This window comes from Fusarium solani (genome assembly GCF_023522795.1).
Source record: "Fusarium solani strain SB1 chromosome Unknown bctg00000010, whole genome shotgun sequence".
Taxonomy (NCBI): domain Eukaryota; kingdom Fungi; phylum Ascomycota; class Sordariomycetes; order Hypocreales; family Nectriaceae; genus Fusarium; species Fusarium solani.
Genome location: NW_027072147.1, coordinates 542082 through 563213, shown reverse-complemented (window position 1 = coordinate 563213; position 21132 = coordinate 542082). Strand labels below are relative to the sequence as shown.

Sequence of the window (21132 nt, the reverse complement as noted above, 5' to 3'; positions counted from 1 at the left end):
ATGAAGAAAAACTTTGACTTGCAGATTCTTGCCATTCAGCCCAACATGTACTTCATTCTGAGGCAAATCATCAAAAACAGATTGAGCCCGGTTAGCTCAATCGGTAGAGCGTGAGACTCTTAGATTACCTTGGTAAAATAAAGAGTGTCCCTCTTGAAACCAGGTGATGAGTACGCGATCTCAAGGTTGCGGGTTCGACCCCCGCATCGGGCTTTTCCTATAACAGAACTCATCTTTTTTGCTGTTTGTCTCTACTTTTTCTTTTTGGTCGAATGAACCTTGCTTGGTTCATTGTGCTGGTAACCTTCTACTTAATACAAAGCGTAGAATGTGCTTGACTCGCTGTGCTACTCTTGTCCCGTGATGCCTCATGGCGGGGTTGCTTATCGGCTTATCCCGAAACCCTCAACTTGAACTCTGCAACAGCCCCTCCATCATCACCTGCAGCCCTACCTACCAATAGAACATCACTACAGGACTTCAGAATGGCAGACGCGAAACAATTCAAGCCCGCCCTCATTATCGTGGACTTTCAAGAGGACTTTTGCCCACCAGTGAGTTTATCTCTTTGTCTTTGTCACATGCGACCTGCCCAGGTTGAAGTCAGCCAAGGAGCCTTCTCGTTCATCAAGAATTACACCTACACGAACCGTGGTTTTCATTTTCCAGTAGAGGAGGTGTTTTGACGAAGTTGCGAATCCTACTCTAGCCGGCCCGACAATGACGGATACACCTCTGCGCATCTCACCTCCTTGACTGATCGATACATCTTGACATGAACCCGCGACACCACTCTCCACTCACAACTGAGCTTCTTACATCTCTCAAAATACCCTCATGTTCAAAAAGCTAACTCTCCCAGAACGGCTCCCTCCCAGTCCCAGAAGGCCGCTCCATCGCCACCCCAATCAACACCCTAACCTCCCTCCCCTTCCCCCTCATCCTCGCAACAAAAGACTTCCACCCGCCAGCACACATCTCCTTCGCATCCAACCACCCCTCCGCGGAACCCTACACATCCTCCACCATCATCGTCCACCCCCATGATCCCTCGCGCACGTACGAGACGACCTTATGGCCGACGCACTGTGTCCAGGGTACCGAGGGCGCGGACCTGGTGCCCGAGCTGGATGTCTCGAGGGTGCATGCTGTTATTGAGAAGGGACAGGATGAGAGAGTTGAGATGTATAGTGCTTTTTATGATCCGTTTCGGTTGAGTGATAGTGGGTTGGCGGGTATGCTCAAGGAGCAGGAGGTTACTGATGTTTACGTTGTTGGTTTGGCGGGTGATTATTGCGTCAAGGCTACAGCGGAGCATGCCGTCGATGAGGGATATCAGACTTGGATTGTAGCAGAGGGTACAAGGCCCGTTATGCAGGACACGTGGGAAGAGTGCAAGAGGGAGATGGAAAAGAAGGGCATCAAGTTCACATCGATGGACGGTGAGGCTGTTGCCAGAGTAAAGACATTCACCTAAACACCAGACCGAAACATAGGTACAAAAGAGGATTAAAATGCATTTTTAAAGCGGAACTTAATCCAGCTGTTGTTGTTGTTGTTGTTGTTGTATGTTTTACGTGTAGTGTATGTATATGTACGCTTTGCGTGACCTTTCCAGAATGTCCCATAATGCGAAAACTCCATGCTGTGACCTTCACCAACCAAGACGATGTGCCCTACAAGCAACGTCTATGAATTTTGACACCAATCCACCAAATGCTCCGTCAAACACTTCATCATCTTTACCTCTTTGATCGCTGGATGGCGGCTGCGCTCATCGATGTCGTTGAGGCAGAACGCTCCTGGGCGTTGGTCATGGCCAGGGAAATTGGCGTCATGGGAGGAGCCGGAGTCGTGCTGCGAGAGGGAGCCGCACTTCGGTTGTGCTGCATGTGCGCTCGCACCAGGTGACCAGCGGCGAGGGCACTGCACAGAGACAGTTCACCAGCGAGCACAGCCGCGGCAATGATGCGGGCCAGGCGTCGGGCGTTGTCTCCAGGGTTTGTGGGGTGAGATCCCCTGACACCGAGGATGTCGAGCATGGAGCCCTGAGGCTCAAGAATGGTACCACCACCCAGGGTTCCGACCTCAAGCGAGGGCATGGACACGGAAATCTGGAGAGCTCCGTTCAGGCTGTGACAGTTGGTTAGCACGATTCTGGTGAGATGTGACTAAAACACTTACTTCTTCATGATGGTGATACAGTTGGCACTCTCAACAACCTGAGCAGGGTCCTGACCGGTGGCAAGGAAGATGGCAGCCACCATGTTGGCAGCGTGGGCGTTGAATCCACCGACGGAACCAGCCATGGCCGAACCGACCAAGTTCTTGGTCACATTAAGCTCAACCAGAGAGTCGACATCACTCTTGAGAACACTGCGAACAACCTCGCCAGGGATGATGGCTTCGGCAACAACTCCCTTGCCTCGGCCGTCAATCCAGTTCAGAGCAGCGGGCTTCTTGTCCGTGCAGTAGTTGCCTGACACGGAGATAATCTGCATATCGTCGAAGCCTCCATCCGTAGACATGACACTGAGAGCGTGCTCAACACCCTTGGAAATCATGTTCATACCCATGGCGTCACCGGTAGTCGTCTTGAATCGGATAAACAGGTTGGTGCCAGCAAGCGCAGTCTTCATCGACTGGAGACGGGCGAATCGGCTGGTAGAGTTGAAAGCCTTCTTCATCGTGGTCTGGCCGGCCTCAGAGTCGAGCCAAAGCTTGGCGGCACCGGCACGCTCAAGAGTCTCGAAAGCAACACAGGGTCCACGAGTCATACCGTCGGCGGTGAGAACAGTGATGGCGCCGCCACCTGAGTTGATGGCCTTGCAACCTCGACTGGCACTGGCAACCAGGACACCTTCAGTGGTAGCCATGGGGATAAAGTAGCTCTGACCATCAATAACAAGAGGTCCAGCAACACCGACAGGAAGGGGCATGTATCCGATAACGTTCTCGCAGCAAGCACCAAACACCCGCTCCCAGTTGTAGTTCTCGTAAGGCAGCTTGGATCGCTCGAGGGTGTGAGTCAGGTCGGTCGTGGCCTTGGTTCGAGAGATGATGGTACGTCGGATCTTGACAGCACGGGTAAAGTCGCCCAGAGTCTTTTCCAGAGCATAACCAGGGATCTTGCCGCGCATCGACAGAGAAACAACCTCCTCGTCGTTCATCTCGCGCACTCGCTTCTCGGCCAACAGCTTCTCGAGCTCCTCGTTGCTTCGCTTGGGTAGGTTGGCGGGTCGAGCCTTGGTCATGTGTAGGCCATCAGCCTCATCGTCGGTAACGGCGGGGGTACTGGGCTCGGTGCGCTGGGGAGTGGGAGGAACGTATTCGCCCAGAGGAAGGGTGGTCGAGCTGGTGTCGTTGAACTGCTGCGCGCGCGCGAGCTCGTTTCGGTCAATGTGGTGTTCGGGGTCATTGGGGTCCTTGATACCCCATCGAGCGACGTTGAAGAGGTAGCCGTTCAGAGCGACACTGAGAGCGAGGGCGACGACAATCCACTTGGAGAGAACTGGATCCTCCAGACTCTTGAGCAGACCGCCGACCATGCGACCGCCGAGACCATATCGCTGGAAGGGGTGGAATCCCTCCTCAACCTCAGGGCCGCTTCCGTTGAGAGAAGACGCCAGAGCGTAGTGGATGGAAGGATACTCGAGCTCGTACTTGATGGGGGTGAGGACAGTGACGAGAGTGGGTCGGTTGTTGGCCTTGGCGTCAGCCAGGATGGCGTCCAGGCCGTTGGAGGCAACCTTGAAGGGGTCAACGGACATGGGCGAAGCCACTCCGCCAAAGCTGCTAGCCCAGGTACGGATGTTGGACAGGGAGCTGGGGTTGCGGAAGGGAATCGAGCCGAGGTTGACAGCGTTGACGAGGAGGAAGCCGAGGACCATGAGGACCTTGAACTTGGGAATGCTGCTGCTCTCACGACCAAAGAGGGAAGTGTCCTTGGCGTTGCCGTTGACACGGGGCCAGTCCTCACTCTTGGCAACGTTCTCGGCAACACGACGGCTGACGCCATCGTCCTCGAGAGCCATGCGCATGTCGACGTGGCGCTTAATGCGGTTGATCTCGAGCTTAATGCTGAGAATGGCAGTGTAAAAGGTGAAGAGCAGGATGCAGTCAAAGAACAAGATCCAGGCAGCAAGGAAGCAGAAGTGCTGGAGACCACCCTGGACGCCAGAGGCAGCACCGAGGACGAGAATGACAATCTCGATGGCGTAGTCGAGCATAATCTCGAAACCCTTGTCCTTGATGGCTGCCTGGACGGCGTACTGGATGACGTTCTGCATGGAGCGCTCGGGGGATCGCTTGCCAGACTTGGAGCTCTTGGCCTGAGTGCGTCGGTGCTCAATAGCATGAGACATGACGGCGCGGGTCAGAACAATGTTCTTCTCGAAGCCAATGGTGACGACCAGGAAGGGAAGACCCTCAGACAGCAGAATAACGCTGATGGGGACACCCAGCTTAGTAGTAACAGCCAGACCGAAGAGGAAGGCAAAGACCGAGGAGAAGATGGTGCAGACACCGAGCCAGAACTTGGAACCCATGCGGCGCATCGAAAGGAAGAGCGAGACAAAGGTCAGGTGCATGGCAATGTAGCCCAGGAGCATAATGACAATGTCGAGAGTCTCGGCGTTCTTGAGAAGATCAAGGAACTCGGTCCAGGTGTTGCTGGCCCACTGAACAATGCTGTTACGGGTGTTGACCTTGGCAGCCTTCATGATCCAAGTCTTCTTCTCGCGGCCATGTTCCGTCTCGGTCTCCTCCGAATCCTCATTGGGAATCTCCTGGGTGGCAGCAAGGAACTCGGGGCCCTCGGCGTAGGGGAGAGAGTAGGCGAGGATGCTGTCCTGGGAGTAGGTGGTAAAGGGGTTCTCGGTAGACGGGAGTTGCGTGATGGACAGGTTCTGAGGAACAGGAACGTGGTGAGATCGAGGCGCAGTGCTAGGCGAGTCGGTAGACAGAGTGTCGGGGAACACGAGGGTCAGGAGAGCGAGGTGGTCGGCATCGGCACCAGCAACGTCAACGTCTTGCTCGACGCCCTTCCACTTCCAGGCAGTCTCTGGGCCAGCGCGCAGGACGCGGCTACCCTCGACAAGGGAAGACCAATCGGCCTTGCCCACGGCGGTGGTGTCAACATCGACGTTGAAGAAGTTTTCTTGAAGAAAGCCGACGTATGAGGTGCTCGCAAGGACGGCGACAAGGACGACGGTATGGATGGGGTGGGAGCAGGCGCGTCGGGCGAGGTACTGGGCGATAGGAGTGAGGCGCTTGGAGGCCCAGGACGGCATCGTCTTTTCGGTGACCTGCGTCTCGCCGCGAAAGCGACGCGGGAGGAAGGAAGCCATGATGGTTTCGGAGTGATGAGAGGTGACTCGGCGATGTCGTCTACCACATTGAATGTCTCGTGCGTTTTGAGCTGGTTGGTCTAAGCGCAGGTGTAAGTCCGGGGTCAAGATGGACGGTCTGGGGCACGGCTAGATATTTGACGGAGCCATTGAGGGCAGCCAAGAGGGCACATGATTGAACCGAGGCAACAGATGACGACGGGAGAGGAGGCTGAGGGGGATACTTACGTTGCTAGGGTGGGTGAAGTCCTGAGGCGGACGAAAAGTTCACCGAGGCGGAGGCAGCACACAACGCTTCAACGTTTTCTGGGCGACTAAACGCGCAGGAGGGGCAAGGCGTTGAGGCCTGGGCCACAGAAAGCGGGCGATAAAAGGGACAAACAAAGCCAATTGCTGGTCCGTAGCCTACGCACAGAGAGAGAGCGAGACCAAGATGGAGGTGAAGGAGGATGAGGATCGTAGGAGGGTTGGGGAGGGAAAGAAGGCGGTAAAAGGGGGTGGGAGGGTGTGGAGGGATAAGAGAGAATGTGAACAGCGGGAAGCTAAGCTCACAAGAAATAATTGGGGACCCGAACCAGACCGGAACAAGTGGAGGGGAGGGAGCGGAAGCGGCCCAAGATGGTGGAGGATGGAGGAGGAAGCCGGGTCGGAGGTTGAGCGGGGGGCCGAGAGAGGGAAAAAAAAAGAAATTGGCTAGAGGAAGGAGCAATTGGGGCGTGATGGTCCGTTGACAGGCGGCGCCTTTTTGTTGAAATTAGGTGCACGTAGAGGACGGATAAAGATACAAGAAAAAAAGTAAATAAATACAAGAAAAATCTTGGAAAAATATCTTTGTTGACTCTGCAAAGCACGAGCTTGAATTTTTTTCTCAATTTTTTCTTGTCTTTCCTTGGCCAATTGCCGATGCAAGCACCCTGACCCTGTCTCATCTCGCTCCCCCAGCTCCCTCTCTCTCTTTCGTGTGCCTGATGGAGAATGGATGGTGGATGCCACGCTGTGACGCTCCCCCCCCCCGTTGAAAGACCGCCGCTGGCAGGCGGCATTTTTAGCGCCCTTTGATGTCGGTTCCAAGGTTGGTGTGGCGCACCGACCGCGTGGGTTATTACCGGGGGGATCTTCTCAATGGGGTGGGGCCAATGCAAGAAGTTGAGATTCACCAGAGCTTCGAGTGATATCTCGAGGGTTGGGAGGAATGTAAATATCAGTGGTTTTGCTCTGTTGATGTTCTTGATGATATTGTTCTTTTGCACGGGCCAGAAAGAGCCTCTGCCGCTGCAACTCTGTGAGCCCTTGCATCACGGGTATGCCCGTCATGAGACGTCTTCCTTTGTAGCGGCCTACTCGATGACATGCCCTGCACGTGGACAGCACCTTTGATAGATCCAAATGTCGTCAAAGCGTTTGCCCTGTTGTCATTAGTCTGCCCGAGGCGAGGGCTTGCAATTGTCCCCTAGAATTGTTCCGTTTCATCGGCAATAGGCTAACTAATCTATCCGTGGCCCCCCCTCCAAACACGTTCTCGTAATCGTCAACGCGAAAAACCCGAATACGCCTCGAGGTGATTACATATGGATAGCTGCATCAACACGTCCTCGCAGGCCGCAGTCGTGAACCCGTTTCTGACATTGTGCACGCGTAATGTCCAGCTCGACCAGGTTTTTTGCCCTCTTTTAATGATTACCTGAGGCGCAGCCGCCGGCAAAGCTTCCAAGGTCGATGGGACGCGTCTTGAGGGTGGCGGGCCCGTGAGGGTAGAAAAAGGTCAAGGACCCAATGCGAAGCTGGGGGTCCAGTGTGAAGCCAAGCCAGGGGTATCCCAGATCATCCACACCAGAGCCGAAAAGCCCTCTTGATGCCGATCCCCATCTGGATTCTGATATCAAGACTGTTAAGCGCTTGCTTGCCTATACGGATACGTAGGTACAGACAATGCCTTGTTGGTTGACAGAGACACAGCCTTGCTACCTGTTGTAACAACATTGGATATGCAATTCATCATGAGGGACACTTTTCAAACCTCATCACCCCCATCCTCCGGGAATCGTCGCCGGCTCTGTCCGCGATGGGTCTCGCTACATTCTGTACGTAACCGTTTCAGACCGTCCCGGACGCCGTCGCCCGCGGCCCACACCTTATCAATCAGTCACTGGACTGCCGCCATCACGGACGGGCATCAGCACGGCTTCAAAGTCCAAGTTTGTCCTGCGCTAGACCACCTTGGTGGGGGTTAAGAGCGTGGGAGGACCTGCGACTTCGGCATTTGGGGCTGCGGCTGCGTCTCAGAAGAGTAAAGAACCGGAGCTTTGCTGATGAACGGCTGTACGGATGAGGGTTTGTTCAAAGTGGGATTGAAAGGAAAAAAAGGAGTTCGATCCTTGGCTGATGATGCCGAGCCGCACGCACTCCGGGTCTTGCGGGTTGCGGGTGCGGCTGCTGGCAGTGGCCGAGACATTTTGGGGTCATTCTCTTGGACTGCGTAATCTGCATTTCTGTTTAATTTTTTCGTCGTGAGAGCCCAGCCAAGGATCTGCAACGATCAACCTCAACCGCGTCTCGAAACCCCAAGACAGGGCTCATCGGCCGCAAGCGACTGGCTATTGCTGGGGAAGGGAACAGGTTTTGCACCGTAGGCGAGGATCCAAACAGGGTCCTCGTCAAGGCAATTTGACCAAGCCCGGTAGGGCAAATTCAGGTCATCTCGCTCGACCTGGTAAATCTCCAATGACCAAGATCTGACATGGAGTTCGCCTAAGCCTGCCAGCTGTTCTTCGTGTAAACAATTGACCGCCCCAAGACCCTCCTCGGTGAAGCTCTCACGGTGACCTCTCTTGGCAAGTCTCCATTGCAGGTTTTATTCCCGTCAGCAAAACCGCTCGGAATCCGGCTGCCTCCGTATGACCCTGGCGGCCACGTTTTGAATGCCTTCTGGAGCATGCGTGATTCCCGCAGGTGGAATATGAAACAATACCCGCGAGGTGGTATCGCAAACATGCAGCAGCAGTAATAGGCGAGCACAATACGGCTTCTTGAAACAAGCAACGCATCCATCCGTTCCGTATGCCGGCAATCCACGGCTCGGGTGATGATGTGACATTGAGACAAGTGACCGGCAAACCACCCGGATGTAGGGAAAAAGTTTGACGGCCGTGCTTTTCCTCTCCCATGATGCTGATTTGAGAGGTTCAACTTTCCCATGCTGTCATGATGCAAGAAATCCCCATCTCACGCTCTGCTCCTCCGAGGAACCCTGACCCAGCCGTTGGAGGTCCACCCTCCGGATAGCACTTTGCGGGGCCGTCAAGGACCCTGAGGACCGGTGTGACGGGGCATCATATCATTCTAGACTCTCGAGTGTCCTCGATGGAGCATTACAACTGTTGATATTGGACGGCTAGCAAAGGGTCTGGTCTCAGATGAAAGAGCAGCCTGATGAGTGCATTTGTGGATGGATGCAGCTTTTCTTTTGTCCAATCTTTCTACCTTGATAAGAGAGGCCTTCCGTTGAGGGCCCCGCTAACTTGACGGCACACCGCAGGCCAGGTCGAGGCCTATGCGCATTGGCCCATTGCGTTGGCAAGTGAAGAGATTTCGTGACGAGGCGTAGAGCTTGGTAGCAAAAAGAGGCAAGCAAGATGGCTATCTGTACATCTATGAGACGCTTCTCTGCAGTTTGTCTCTCTCACTGCGAGTCCCCGTCTGTACGATCAAAAAGCAATGCACAACACCGATCAAACACCTCCGGAGCTTCATGCCTCGGCCCTCCGCAACCTACGCAGCGGCCCGCTTCCGATGGACGGGCGGTCCACCCGGTGCCACGCCAAGCTGTCCGCTGTCCAACATCGTACGATTGCTCCCCTCTGGGTCTTTGCAATTTTTCTGTCGGTTCAAAGGCCACAGTCGAGTTTAGTAGAGATAAGGAATAGCCAGAGAAAGTCAAAATTGAGACAAACGAGTTAGGTGGGCGGAAATGACGCCAGACTCTGAACCGGTCTCGCCGAGGCTGGGGTGTTGGAACAACGCTTGGGGAGACAATGCGTGTGATGACAGGCGTCCCCATTGGTCGCCGGGCTTGTTTCTCCCCTTGAAATTCGACCGGGGACAAGCTCTGATGGGGGGAGGTTTGTGCTCTGTGTGGTCTTTTTGGGTGAGGGGAGACGAACCGGCCAGTCATAAATTTTCCCATCTCTCGTGATATTTTTCTTCTCTTTTGCGACTGGGCATCTTTTCACGATATCGACGAATTGTTCAAGAGGGGAAAGAGGCTCAAATACGTGCATATCCGCCAACTCGCCAAGGGTCGCAAAGCTGACGATCAGCATCCTTCTCGGTTAGTCCGAGAGCCTGGGCGCGAAACGAACCACGGGGAGAAGATGGAGGATCCTGCGGTTACAACGGGTACACCTGGCTCGGCGACACCAGGTGACATGGACAACAGCAACGGGAACAATGTCGCCAGCCTCGGCAGCAGCCCCGAGATCATCAATGGACCCAGCCCTCATGTGTGGCTTGTCGGCGGCGGGATAGCGTCGCTGGCTGCCGCCGTCTTTCTGATTGACGATGCCCACGTCCCGGGAGATCACATTCACATTCTCGAGGCGTCGTCCAAGGCTGGAGGATCGATGGCTACTTTTTCCAAGCCGTCATGGGAGACTGGGTATCGTGTGTCAGCCATCAGGAAGATGAGTCTCACGTATCGCTGCCTGTATGGCATGCTGGAAAAGGTTCCATCCGACACTGAAGGCGAAACGCTTGCGGACAAGATGAACCGGTTCAACCAAGCGAGGAGAAAGTTGGGCGCTTCGGGTACGAGATTGGTGAGGCAGGTGATGGACAAGTACGGTGTTGAGAAGCCGGAGGCTGTCGACGTGAGCACCATGGGCCTGAGTGTCAAGAACCAGTGCGACCTGATGAGGGTAGTGCTTGAGACCGAGAAGGAGCTCGAGGGGCTCGAGATCCAGGCCCTGTTCGAACCCGACTTCTTCGAGACCAACTTCTGGGATCTGTGGTCGTCGCTCAATCGGTTTCATCCTTGGTGCAGCGCCGTCGAGTTCAGGAGGTGTCTGCACCGCTTCTTGCACGAGTTTCCCAACATGGGGACATTGTCTGGGGTAGAGCAGGCCCCGGAGGAGGACTTTGAGGCTATTATTAAGCCATTGACGCAGTATCTCAAGGCGATGGACGTTGAGTTTCGTCATGGTGAGTTCGGGATCTCGGTTCGGGTGGTAGGAGGGACTAACACTGTCAGGCATTCAGGTCAGCGGACTGGACATTGAGGACATTGGTCCCGAGTTCAGAGTTACTGGACTCAAGACTTACCAAGACAACAAGCACGTCGATCTCGCCCTGGGTCCTTCGGATCTCGTCCTCATGACGCTAGGCTCACTCACCTCGGGCATGGGCTACGGCTCAAATAGCAAGCCTCCCCCGACAATGGAACTTCGCGACTCTGCTCCCCACGAGCTAGATCCCTCATGGACCTTCTGGGACAGGCTGGCGATGGACCGACCGGAGACCTTTGGCAACCCAGAGGCCTTCTTTGACCGTCCCTCCAAGTCGACTTGGCTTTCCTTCACCGTCACCCTCCGTGATCCGGCCTTCTTCGAGCACCTCCGCTCCTGGACGGGAACACTCACCGGCGCTGTGCCTCTGATCACCTTCCGAGACTGTCCCTGGATGCTGTCGCTCACGATCCCCCAGCAACCGCACATCAAGGACCAGCCCGACGACGTCTTTGTGTTCTGGGGGTACGGCCTCTTCCCCGACCAAGCAGGCCGACACGTAAAGAAGCCCATGCTCGAATGTACAGGCGCCGAGATCCTGACCGAGCTGCTTCACCTAATGGCGTTCCCTCTACACCCAACTCTCGAGCGATCCATCACCATCCCCTGCCTCATGCCGCTGATCGGTAGTCCCTTCCTGACGCGCAAGAAGGGCGATAGACCAGACGTGGTCCCCAAGGGAAGCCAGAACCTCGGCCTAATGGGCCAGTTCGTCGAGATCGACCGCGAGGTGACGTTTACGATGGAGTACTCGGTCCGGTCGGCGCAGATCGCAGTGTACGGGCTCATGGGCGTCGACAAGAAGCCCCCGGGGTACAGGGAGAAGATCACTCGGTAGTGACGCTCGGGATGGCCTTGAAGACGATGATGACCTAGGAAAGACGCAAAGAGGTCAGCTCGTGGATGGGAGGATAACGGCGCAAGGGAAGGAAAAGCAACGCAACGGACCAGGACTTGAGGGATAACGAACCTTTCCACTCTGCCTCTGTGCATCGAATCTACCTTTGGGTATGTCTTTTTAACGAGAAAATGTCTTTCAGGACGGTTGGTTTTGGGGGTTGGTATCGGGGAGGTATTTTGTCACTTTTTGTTCTGTATTATTAGATGACCAAGAATGCCAATGCATCGGGCTTTTACTTACTCGGCTTCTCTCCGATTGGATTCACGACGGTTCTACAAGGCTGCTTGTGCTGTAAATGGGCTCTATGCTGCTGTATCTAGCCGCTGATATGCATTGATACGGCGGCCTGCATATCGACTTGGTTGCTGTAGACGCAACCGTAGCATTCAAACAAGCTGTAGCGGGCTCAATAGCTAGAATAATAGAAAAATTCAAACATCTAATATTTTAATATGTATTTATTCATCTCTATCATTTCATGTTGCGATGAAAAAAATTCAGTTTCAAAGTTAGATGCTGACCATTAATATCTTTCGTCTAGATACAATGCCTCCCCTCGTTTGACACTTGCAAACACTGTCAAGTCAACTGGCAAATTCCTCTCCCAAGTCAAGTTGCCGCAGTTCAGTGATTCACGCACACCCCCTCCCATTCATTTTGTTTTCCATTCTTCTGCACCCACACCCTTTCCCTTCTCCCTCTCCCACGCCTTTCTTCCTCGCGCATTCACGGTACGACCAAGCACAACACAACAGCAACCATGGATGACGAGGAGAGTTTGTCTCACCAGCTGGCAATCAAGCTGCTCATCGAGGAGCTTGAAGTGGATGATGCTTTGAAGGAGAAGAGGCGTCAGCGTGCTTCCGGCGAGGTGCTTGCCGGTCGGCTTGCTCCTGAGGAGAGCACCGCTTTGCCCTCGGGCACTTCTACTAACACAGATCGCCTTCGTGATCTTTATCAGGATGCTCTCGGTCCTTCTCTCGTCGGTCAACCTTCTCAAGAGACTGCTGGCGAGAAAGGGCCCGTCGTTGACGCTGCTGGCCATGCTCCCAAGCCTTCTCCTGCGCCCGTCACAGGTAAACAACACCCCCAAGCCCACGAGAGACACACCAGCTAACCTTGTCACACAAAGGAAGCGATGACCGCGAAGAAGATGACGATGATCTCTACCGGGATGACGGCGTCACCATCAACCGGCAGCCCAAGGCTTCTCCTGCCCCTGCTGTTGCTCCCGTTCCTGCGCCCGTGACAGGTAAGCACCGCCTCGTACCCGTTCAAAGAAGTACTAGCTAACTCTGTTTGACAAAGAGGAAGACAGTGATCTCTATCGTGACGATGGAAAGGCCCTTGACCGGAAGCCCAAGCCCTCTATTGCTCGCCTCGCAGGTAAACACTATTCCCAAACCCTCAAGACCCCAAGAGAAGCACCAGCTAACCCTGTTTCACAAAGACATCTACGATAATCTCTCCCGTGATGAGAGACTCATCTTCTATCGGCAGAGAACTCTCAAGAACATCCCTCGCGACAAGAAACCCTTCAAGATCCTCGGCCTGGCAGAAGTCCATCACATCGCGGCCGAAGCTCGCCGTCGTGATCCTCTCTCCAACCTCCCCGTGGAAGCTAACGATCGCCGTCGTACCGTCTGTAGCCTTACTCAAGTCGTTGATACCCCTGCTCGACGCTCTCAGCCTGTTGTCATCCATGAAGACAACGACGAGGAAGATCTGATTTCGTTTGAGAACACAGTCACCTTCCGTCCTGGAACCCAGCCTGAGGATTCTTCTATTCGCTCCATGGCTTCTGATTCTCGCCTCTCCGAAACGTCTTCTCTTCAAGCTCAGCAGTCTCGCCCTCTTCGCCCTCAGCCTTCGTCTTCTCGCTTTGGGCCCTTCGCCAACCCTCGACCCGAAGACAATGTCCGACCCCGTGGCGCCAGCGCAGAGACCGATCCCGACAAGGAGAACGTCTACTGCCACTCCTGCGGAAACGACTGCGAAGAGTCTGTCGTGCTTTGCCCGTGCGGCCACTACTACTGCCCCCAGTGTCTTGGCCAGATCGTCGAGTCTTCTGTTGGCGGAGACTCATCCCCCTTCCCACCTCTCTGCTGTGGCAAGCCGGTGCCGGTCGACGTCAACTCGACCATCTTCGACAAGGACGTCCTCAAGGCGTTCATGGAGAAGAAGCTTGGCTTGCCGCTGTCGGAGAGGGCAACCCGCGCGGCTCGGACCTTGCCGCCTGCTGCCAAGGTCGGTCCATAGGAAGACCGGCCGAAGCAGCAGATGGTGAGGGACGGCCGCCAGGAAGGGCGGAAGCAGTGCCAACACTGCAGGCGTCTCCTCGGCCAGTACGAGGGTAAGTTTTGTCCGATCTATGTTGTACTCTAAAACTGACGTTTCTCTTAGCCGTGTGCCCTTGTGGCACCACCACCACCACCAGCGTCGCCCCCTGGCGACCCAGCCGCCCTGGCCCCCGTCCCGCTCCCAGCGGTTCGGGCTGCCCCCATTTCGAGTGGGACACTCGAAAGGGGCAGGCACCTGTAACAGGTGCGGCGTCTACTTGGGGCGTTTCCAGATGGTGTGCCGAGGCTGCGGCCTCAGTGTGTGCATGGACTGCCGAGCCTTCATGCGTGGTTAGGGTGGACGAGAGGGGGTGGTTGGCTTTGGTGGTTAAGTAGGGGCAAGACGAGATAATAAAGTGATGTTTTGAGAGATACTTGATTTTACGTGGTTCTACTTGATGTCAATGCGCCAAGACGAAGCAAGTCAGATAATACCTTGCCGCGTCTATGTTCATAATGACTGATTTTTCCAACTTAAGATCAGCCATCGTGAAGTCTTTGTTCTTTTGGTCATCTTCTTTTTATATTGCTAATTATTTGGTGATCAGGTGTCTAACCATATTTTATTTTTGAATATTTGGAAGTTTAAATCTCAAGTAGTCGAGACAAATACCTTATCTTATTTTCGTCTTTTGTGAAGTGGCTTGTAGGTGATGGAGCACCGCCAGTGGGCGAACCTCCTCGAGATGGGACATGGACGATACTTACATTCTTTCTTGACTTTTTAGATGAAAAAACCATGTTTGGTTTGATTCAACTTCTCGTGATCCCAATTGTGGTCACCACGGGCCATTCATTGGCGTCAAATTTGGACATCGAGCTCACTTCCTTAGGTACGCAGACCCTCCAGCCCCTAATCCTAGCGAGCCGAGATTCCCATTGAACCAGCCAGAACCATCCAGATCCCGAGAAAGGTGCCCAGGGCCGACAATAATGACCATTTACCAGACTCGACCGGATGAAAGAACATCTCACTTCACTTCGCAGCGGCAGAGAAAAGGGCGCCCCTCCTTGGCCCGAGACCGGCGACTTTGCTTTCCAGAGCCGCCACCATCTCTTTCCGAATATTCGAGTTCTATACATCATCATTCACGATTTTGAGGCCTCCAAGTCATGGTCGCGGGGCGAGAGTCGCACCGAAATTTTGAGTCTGTGTATCTTTGGGCAGTTGAGAGTCGAGATGCCGAGGTTCAGGATTCTCCCACAAACAGATATTCGGGCTTTTCGACAGTCAGGGGCGAAGTATGCACTTTCCGTCATGCGATTCGATTCGGGGAATGGTGGGTACGTTTGCGGCTCTCGTTTCTCAAAAGGAACTTTTCTTTGCTCTCTTGTTTGCTCCTGAAAACACAACAGGTCTCGAAATGTCACCCCAAACCCTGGTATCACGACAGCGGGATGTTCTTTTTTCCCCTGCTGTTCCTTTTTTTTAATCTTATCTTTATGCGGCTGGCCACAGTTTACTCCCCATCTTATATGCGAAAGACATTCCCAAAGGTTCATGGAGGCCTTGCTTGATGTAGTCTTTAGGCGCAACATGTTGAACCAGCCTGGAGATGTTTGCTGACGCACAACAGTTGGGAGCGACGAACTCGAGCATACCCAAGATTCCACGTCCACAGGAAGAGAGAACAGTATCCGGAAACACGATGTATGCTGACTGGCCTTCACACGGATCACACGCGAGTCATCAGTCCACGAAACATACCCCCAACCACCAGCAAGCCTCGTTCCGACGTACAAACCAAAAGACAGTGGATTCTGGGCGGGGCAACTGTTTACGACCCCTCGAAATACCTTGAACAGATCGCTTCCAGGACGACACGGACTCCTAGGCTAAAACGGGCTATCAGTTTTGTCTCGGCCAAATTGGGAACAGCCAAGGATACATTTCAGAAGACGGAATTGTCTAGCAGGATATGACCTCAAGCTTCTCCGAATTCGTCTCCAATGTCAACCAAGTAGAGAGGTTGTCGCTTCTTTGATCTAGGTAGGCCGTTCAACCTCTTCTTCCTCACACAGGCTCAGCTTTGGCTTTGGCTGCTCCATACTTTATCCCGGTTTATGTACGCCCAGAATCAGCAGATTCATCCTGTGACAGGCATGATGCCCAGGCTGGGGAAATAGGGCCGATTCGGAGCTTGTCCCTGCAAAGTCGCAACCGACTGTTGGTTTCGGGCCATCTCTCGGCCGACATCGACACGAGAACCGAGATGCTGCGTTACGACCCCGAACAATCCCCGACCGGCCGAAACAGAGGTTCATACTTTATTTACCGTGCTTCCATTGACCAGGACATCTTTATCAAGTCTCCGAACATTCCTCCGTCACCGAAACTCAACCTCCCGTGTCCATTGGGGACTAGCGATAAGGGCCCAAACGAGGGCTGATAGTACCAAAGGCGACCGAGAGCTACTCCGATCATTAAACAAGAAAACGAACGAATAGGAAGCTACCGGGCGAAAGAAACACTGAGAGCCTTGGCTTGAAGGCACGGCTAGCACGAGCGCAACAGGGACCGCGATATGGTCTACAATCAAAGGCCAAGCAACACAACAGATCAACTCCTTGAGTTTGGATATGGGAATGCGATCGCAGAATTAGAATCTTCCCGAGGGCCTGTAGTACCAGGGGTTGAGAAGCTCAAGGGATACCTGCCTCCTGGACTGTCTCTCTGGTTAGGATAGACACCATCGCCCAGCTTGATGTTGACATTCACCCAAGTGCTGGTGAGAGAGTTCTAATGGAGCTTCCTCGATTTAATAGCAATATGATATGGGAGAAAATCTTTAGACATCCTATAGTTCGTCAGCATCTCAGCGTTTACCTGTAATCTCAAACTCCCGACCTGCCAAGCACAGACCCAAGGCTAAGCTTACATGACTGCTGGCTTTACCAGTCAACTTGCAATTCGATTTCCCCAAGGATCAAGCATTTAGGCATCTCAATTTCAAGCACTTTAACTTGTCCAGAGGATGCATACTTGCGTTCCCCCGAAGCTTCGACCCCAACGTAACGTCAGAGCATGGGTTCGGTTACATCCACTGAAACGAGACCCCAGCAACCATCCAACAGCGGATAAATACACTCTGATCACCTGGGGATCCGGCTATGCTGACCTGAGCTGATCGACATCTCCCTGTGCGGGGGCCCCATGGAGGTCGTGCGTCTCCGCATGAGATCGGCGGTCGACGCTCGGTGCCGAACCGTCTGATGCTACTCTTTTACAAAGCTTGATTGGAGCGGACGTTGGCATTTGTATTGAGCCTGAATTCAAGCTTGGATGCAACCGGATCCTACATGCGGTCGTAGGGAAGCCTTGTTAACTACCGTTTATACGGTGCCGCGTGTACATCCCGGTCGTGATGCTTCGTGCATATAATGAATGACGTCCGGGCATTCTTGCTCTGGGGCTTCCTGAACTCGTCAAGCTTCCTTTAAATCAATCAACAAGCAACCTTATCTGCCACCCCAAGCATCCAAAATGGGCGCAGCCAAGGCTACGACCACCTACGATGTGGCCCTCCAGCGACGTCAGGCCCTCATGGGCGCCAGCGGTGCCCGCGCCCTCATCAAGAACTTCAAAGTCTTTCGAATTGCAGCCTTTGCTTGCATCGGCGGTATTCTCTACGGCTACAACCAGGGAATGTTTTCTGGTATTCTGACCATGGCGTCGTTTGGAAGGCGTACGTTTCTCTCATCCCGATTTTCAGCGAACAAAAACCCCTGACCTCCTGCAGATATGGGCGACTACGTCGAGAACACAACCAAGAAGGGCTGGCTCACGGCTATTCTTGAGCTTGGTGCTTGGCTTGGCGCTGTTCTCTCCGGAGCCATTGCTGAGCTGTGCTCCCGAAAGTATGGTATTCTGATTGCCACAACTGTCTTTATGCTGGGTGTTATCATCCAAGCTACGGCAGTTGAAGCTGGCCATGACTCTATCCTCGCAGGCCGTTTTATCACGTATGAAGCCCTCGAAGCGAGCTTGGTTCCCCTGCTAACAGACTGTCCAGTGGTATGGGAGTTGGTAGTCTCTCGACCATCGTCCCTCTTTACAACTCTGAATGTGCTCCTCCGTAAGTCCAAAGCCCTGATTTCGCCTCCTCATCTATGATTTCTGTATTATTCAAAGAGTCTTTGTGGACCTCAGTAATGTCTCCAAAAAGAAGCCATCCTTGCTCGAAGAACTGTGTTGGCTAACTTATTTGCTCAACAGTGAAGTACGAGGCGCCCTTGTAGCTCTACAACAGCTAGCTATTACCTTTGGCATCATGGTCAGTTTCTGGATCGACTAGTTCGTGCTCCTATTCTGTGGTATCCTAAACAAGGCTAACCAAACCAGTGGCTGCAACTACATCGGTGGCACTCACGTCGACACCCAGTCCGACGCTGCTTGGCTGGTACCAATCTGCCTCCAGCTCGCACCTGCCCTTATACTCTTCATCGGAATGATGTGGATGCCCTTCTCTCCTCGTTGGCTGATCCATCATGATAGAGAGACCGAAGCCAGAGAGATCCTCGCCGACCTCCGCGGTCTTCCCACCGACCACGAACTCATTGAACTCGAGTTCCTAGAGATCAAAGCCCAGTCTTTGTTCGAGAAACGAAGCCTGGCAGAGCGGTTCCCTCACCTGCAAGCCCTGACAGCGTCAAACATCTTTAAACTCCAGTTCGTGTCTATAAGGGCTCTCTTCCAGTCACGTGCCATGTTCAAGCGTGTTATTGTCGCAACCGTCACGATGTTCTTCCAACAGTGGACTGGCATTAACGCCGAAAGTAGCCTTTAAAATAGCTATTCATGACTCTAACTAACACTATCTAGGTCCTCTACTATGCACCCCAGATCTTCGGCCAGCTGGGGCTGAGTGAGAACACCACGAGCCTCCTTGCAACTGGTGTTGTGGGTATTGCCATGTTCATTGCAACTGTGCCAGCAGTCTTGTGGATCGATCGTCTGGGCCGCAAGCCTGTTCTCATAGTCGGTGCCATTGGAATGGCTACTTGCCATATCATCATTGCTGTTATTCTGGCCAAGAACATTGACAACTTCCATAATCATGAAGCGGCCGGATGGGCTGCCATCTGCATGGTTTGGCTCTTTGTTGTACACTTTGGCTGTAAGTGTTACTTATCAGTCTTGTTTAGAAGACTTTCTAACCAGCTATAGACTCCTGGGGTCCTTGTGCTTGGATCATCATTGCCGAGATTTGGCCCCTCAGTACCCGTCCTTACGGTACATCACTTGGTGCTTCGAGCAACTGGATGTAAGTGCCCCTCCCATCTTTTATTTTTTGTTGGGTATCTAACATGTATGAACAGGAACAACTTCATGTAGGTCAAATTCAAGAGTACCTCTAACCCATCTAACACAAGACTTCACAGTGTCGGCCAAGTCACACCAGACATGCTTGACGGCATCACCTACGGCACCTACATCCTCTTTGGTCTATTGACCTATATCGGCGCCGCCTTTATCTACTTTGTCGTGCCAGAGACGAAGCGTCTATCCCTCGAGGAAATGGTATGTATTACAAAAACTGTTGACCAGCAAATGCTGACATGCTGCAGGATCTCATCTTTGGCTCCGAGGGCACAGCCCAGGCCGATGCCGAGCGTATGGACGAGATTAACCGTGAGATTGGCCTTGCTCATATCCTGAGCCAGGACGGTGGGGTAGACCAGCTAGGTGATGAGAAGCCGAGGGCCTCTGTTTAGTCCAGGCAAGGTCTGGTATGAAGGCGTTGACACAGTATTTCCCTTGCGGGTAGCGAGGGTCGGTGGTGCCGTCGATGAACCGCATCGCTTATTCGATTGCTGAAATGGATGCTGACAGTCTGTCAATTTGAAGCCATAACAGGAATTCTATTCTTGGTACATTCAACGTCCACTGATTCGGTGAACTTCAGCCCATCAGCACCCAGCTCTTGGCATCAAGCCTCCCTCGTATTCAGCTGAACCACCATTCCCGCCCACCCACACGTCAAAAAAGACGTTACATATGAAAAAGAGGCTTAATCTGAGCTCTTGTCTCGGCGCTCGAGCCTCTTGGGCTGACAAGTGGCGTCTCTTCTCTTCCAAATGCGTATTTTCGCAGCTCGGTTTGCCGAGAAAGTCCGCAGCCAAGGGCGCCGTGGAGACAAAACTGGACACTTTGGGTGGGCTAGGCTGATCAGCGTGCGATGTTTAAAAGGAGAACAAGTTCCTCTTTCCCCCTTTCAACCTGGATTTATTTGGTCTTCATTCATTTCTTGATTGCAATTCTTGCGTGCAATTATCGCTTTCATTGCCATGTCTCGCTTCTCCTTCATCCCTCGCCGTCGTCTCGGCCAAGTCGCCAAAACCGTGGTGGGTCTTTCTGCCACTGGCGCGACTGGCTTTTATCTCTGGACGCGAAACTGCTACTTTGAGCCATTCGGACCAGAATTAAATGAACCCTTGTTCAGACATCCCATGCTAAAGCAGCTCAATCCATGGAACAAACCGCTTTCGTTTGATTCCTGCGTGCGAGAGGTTTCGTTTGACAAGCTGGATGATGGGTTGTTGGAGGATGCGAGACAGGGCGGGACCAAGCTGATTGAGAGGTTTTCAGAGGGAATGTGGGGAGGTTATGGTGAGTAAATATAGCAATCAGATGAATGTTTGTTAACGAGCTCTAGCATATGCGATCCAACGGAGAATCCTGGAATCTTTCAAGGATGAGACGTGCAAACACGATGTGTGGTCTCGAGAAGAACTCTTCAAGTGCAAATACGAGCCTGGTACAACACCCTATCAACGTAACACAAGAAATTACTTACACCATGCAGGCACAGTCTTCACAAACCATTTTGCCGTTCTCGAAAAGACCCCAACATGCCTCACATTGCGCGGCTGCTTCAGCCCTCGCCAAGACCCTCTAGTACCACAGAACGTCGACAATCTGTTTGAGCTGCGGGCCGATCTGGATGAGCGGCGAAAAGTCGCCAAGCTCAAGTTGAGATGCCTCACGTTTGACGGGACCGAGGGAGCCAAGGAGGATCCAGATCCGTTTGGCGGAGTTGCCGGGTTCTTGCATAGGCGGTATTCGAGTTTGCTTGTTGAGTCAGGTGCTGGGAATTGTTTGCGGTGATGGAGACTCAGACGACGGTTTGCTGGCGTTTAGAAATTGGCAAAGCCGGTGCATTCTTCTTTGATAGACTATGTAACAATAGAGAGAGACTGGCGGCGGTATAGAAGTGGCATCTGAGGGAATGGAACAAGTAGAAGTAGTAGAATTATTCATAGAT

The 21132-nt window shown here is 53.2% G+C and overlaps 6 protein-coding genes across 6 annotated transcripts; 5 read left to right on the top strand and 1 right to left on the bottom strand.

The window, feature by feature from the left end:
* Positions 1-485: 485 nt before the first annotated feature.
* On the top strand, positions 486-1477 carry MRS44_014230 (uncharacterized protein; the record flags this gene model as incomplete). Its single annotated transcript, XM_046277375.2, has 2 exons — positions 486-554; positions 863-1477. The coding sequence occupies 2 exons, from the start codon at positions 486-488 to the stop codon at positions 1475-1477; spliced, it is 684 nt and encodes a 227-aa protein (XP_046127665.2).
* A 265-nt stretch (positions 1478-1742) lies between these two features.
* On the bottom strand, positions 1743-5348 carry MRS44_014229 (uncharacterized protein; the record flags this gene model as incomplete). The annotated part of the gene is made up of 2 exons (XM_046277374.2): positions 1743-2133; positions 2185-5348. 2 exons carry the CDS (start codon positions 5346-5348, stop codon positions 1743-1745), a joined length of 3555 nt encoding a protein of 1184 aa, XP_046127664.2.
* Positions 5349-9718: 4370 nt separating this feature from the next.
* Positions 9719-11465, top strand: MRS44_014228 (uncharacterized protein; the record flags this gene model as incomplete). The annotated part of the gene is made up of 2 exons (XM_065618330.1): positions 9719-10544; positions 10594-11465. 2 exons carry the CDS (start codon positions 9719-9721, stop codon positions 11463-11465), a joined length of 1698 nt encoding a protein of 565 aa, XP_065474402.1.
* Positions 11466-12288: 823 nt separating this feature from the next.
* On the top strand, positions 12289-13787 carry MRS44_014227 (uncharacterized protein; the record flags this gene model as incomplete). Its single annotated transcript, XM_065618329.1, has 4 exons — positions 12289-12604; positions 12661-12780; positions 12837-12914; positions 12979-13787. 4 exons carry the CDS (start codon positions 12289-12291, stop codon positions 13785-13787), a joined length of 1323 nt encoding a protein of 440 aa, XP_065474401.1.
* Positions 13788-17351: 3564 nt separating this feature from the next.
* On the top strand, positions 17352-19582 carry MRS44_014226 (uncharacterized protein; the record flags this gene model as incomplete). Its single annotated transcript, XM_065618328.1, has 10 exons — positions 17352-17553; positions 17608-17830; positions 17881-17943; positions 18084-18141; positions 18196-18585; positions 18690-18984; positions 19035-19131; positions 19187-19198; positions 19250-19388; positions 19436-19582. 10 exons carry the CDS (start codon positions 17352-17354, stop codon positions 19580-19582), a joined length of 1626 nt encoding a protein of 541 aa, XP_065474400.1.
* A 573-nt stretch (positions 19583-20155) lies between these two features.
* On the top strand, positions 20156-20975 carry MRS44_014225 (uncharacterized protein; the record flags this gene model as incomplete). Its single annotated transcript, XM_046284796.2, has 3 exons — positions 20156-20477; positions 20524-20625; positions 20674-20975. 3 exons carry the CDS (start codon positions 20156-20158, stop codon positions 20973-20975), a joined length of 726 nt encoding a protein of 241 aa, XP_046127660.1.
* Between the last annotated feature and the right edge of the window lie 157 nt (positions 20976-21132).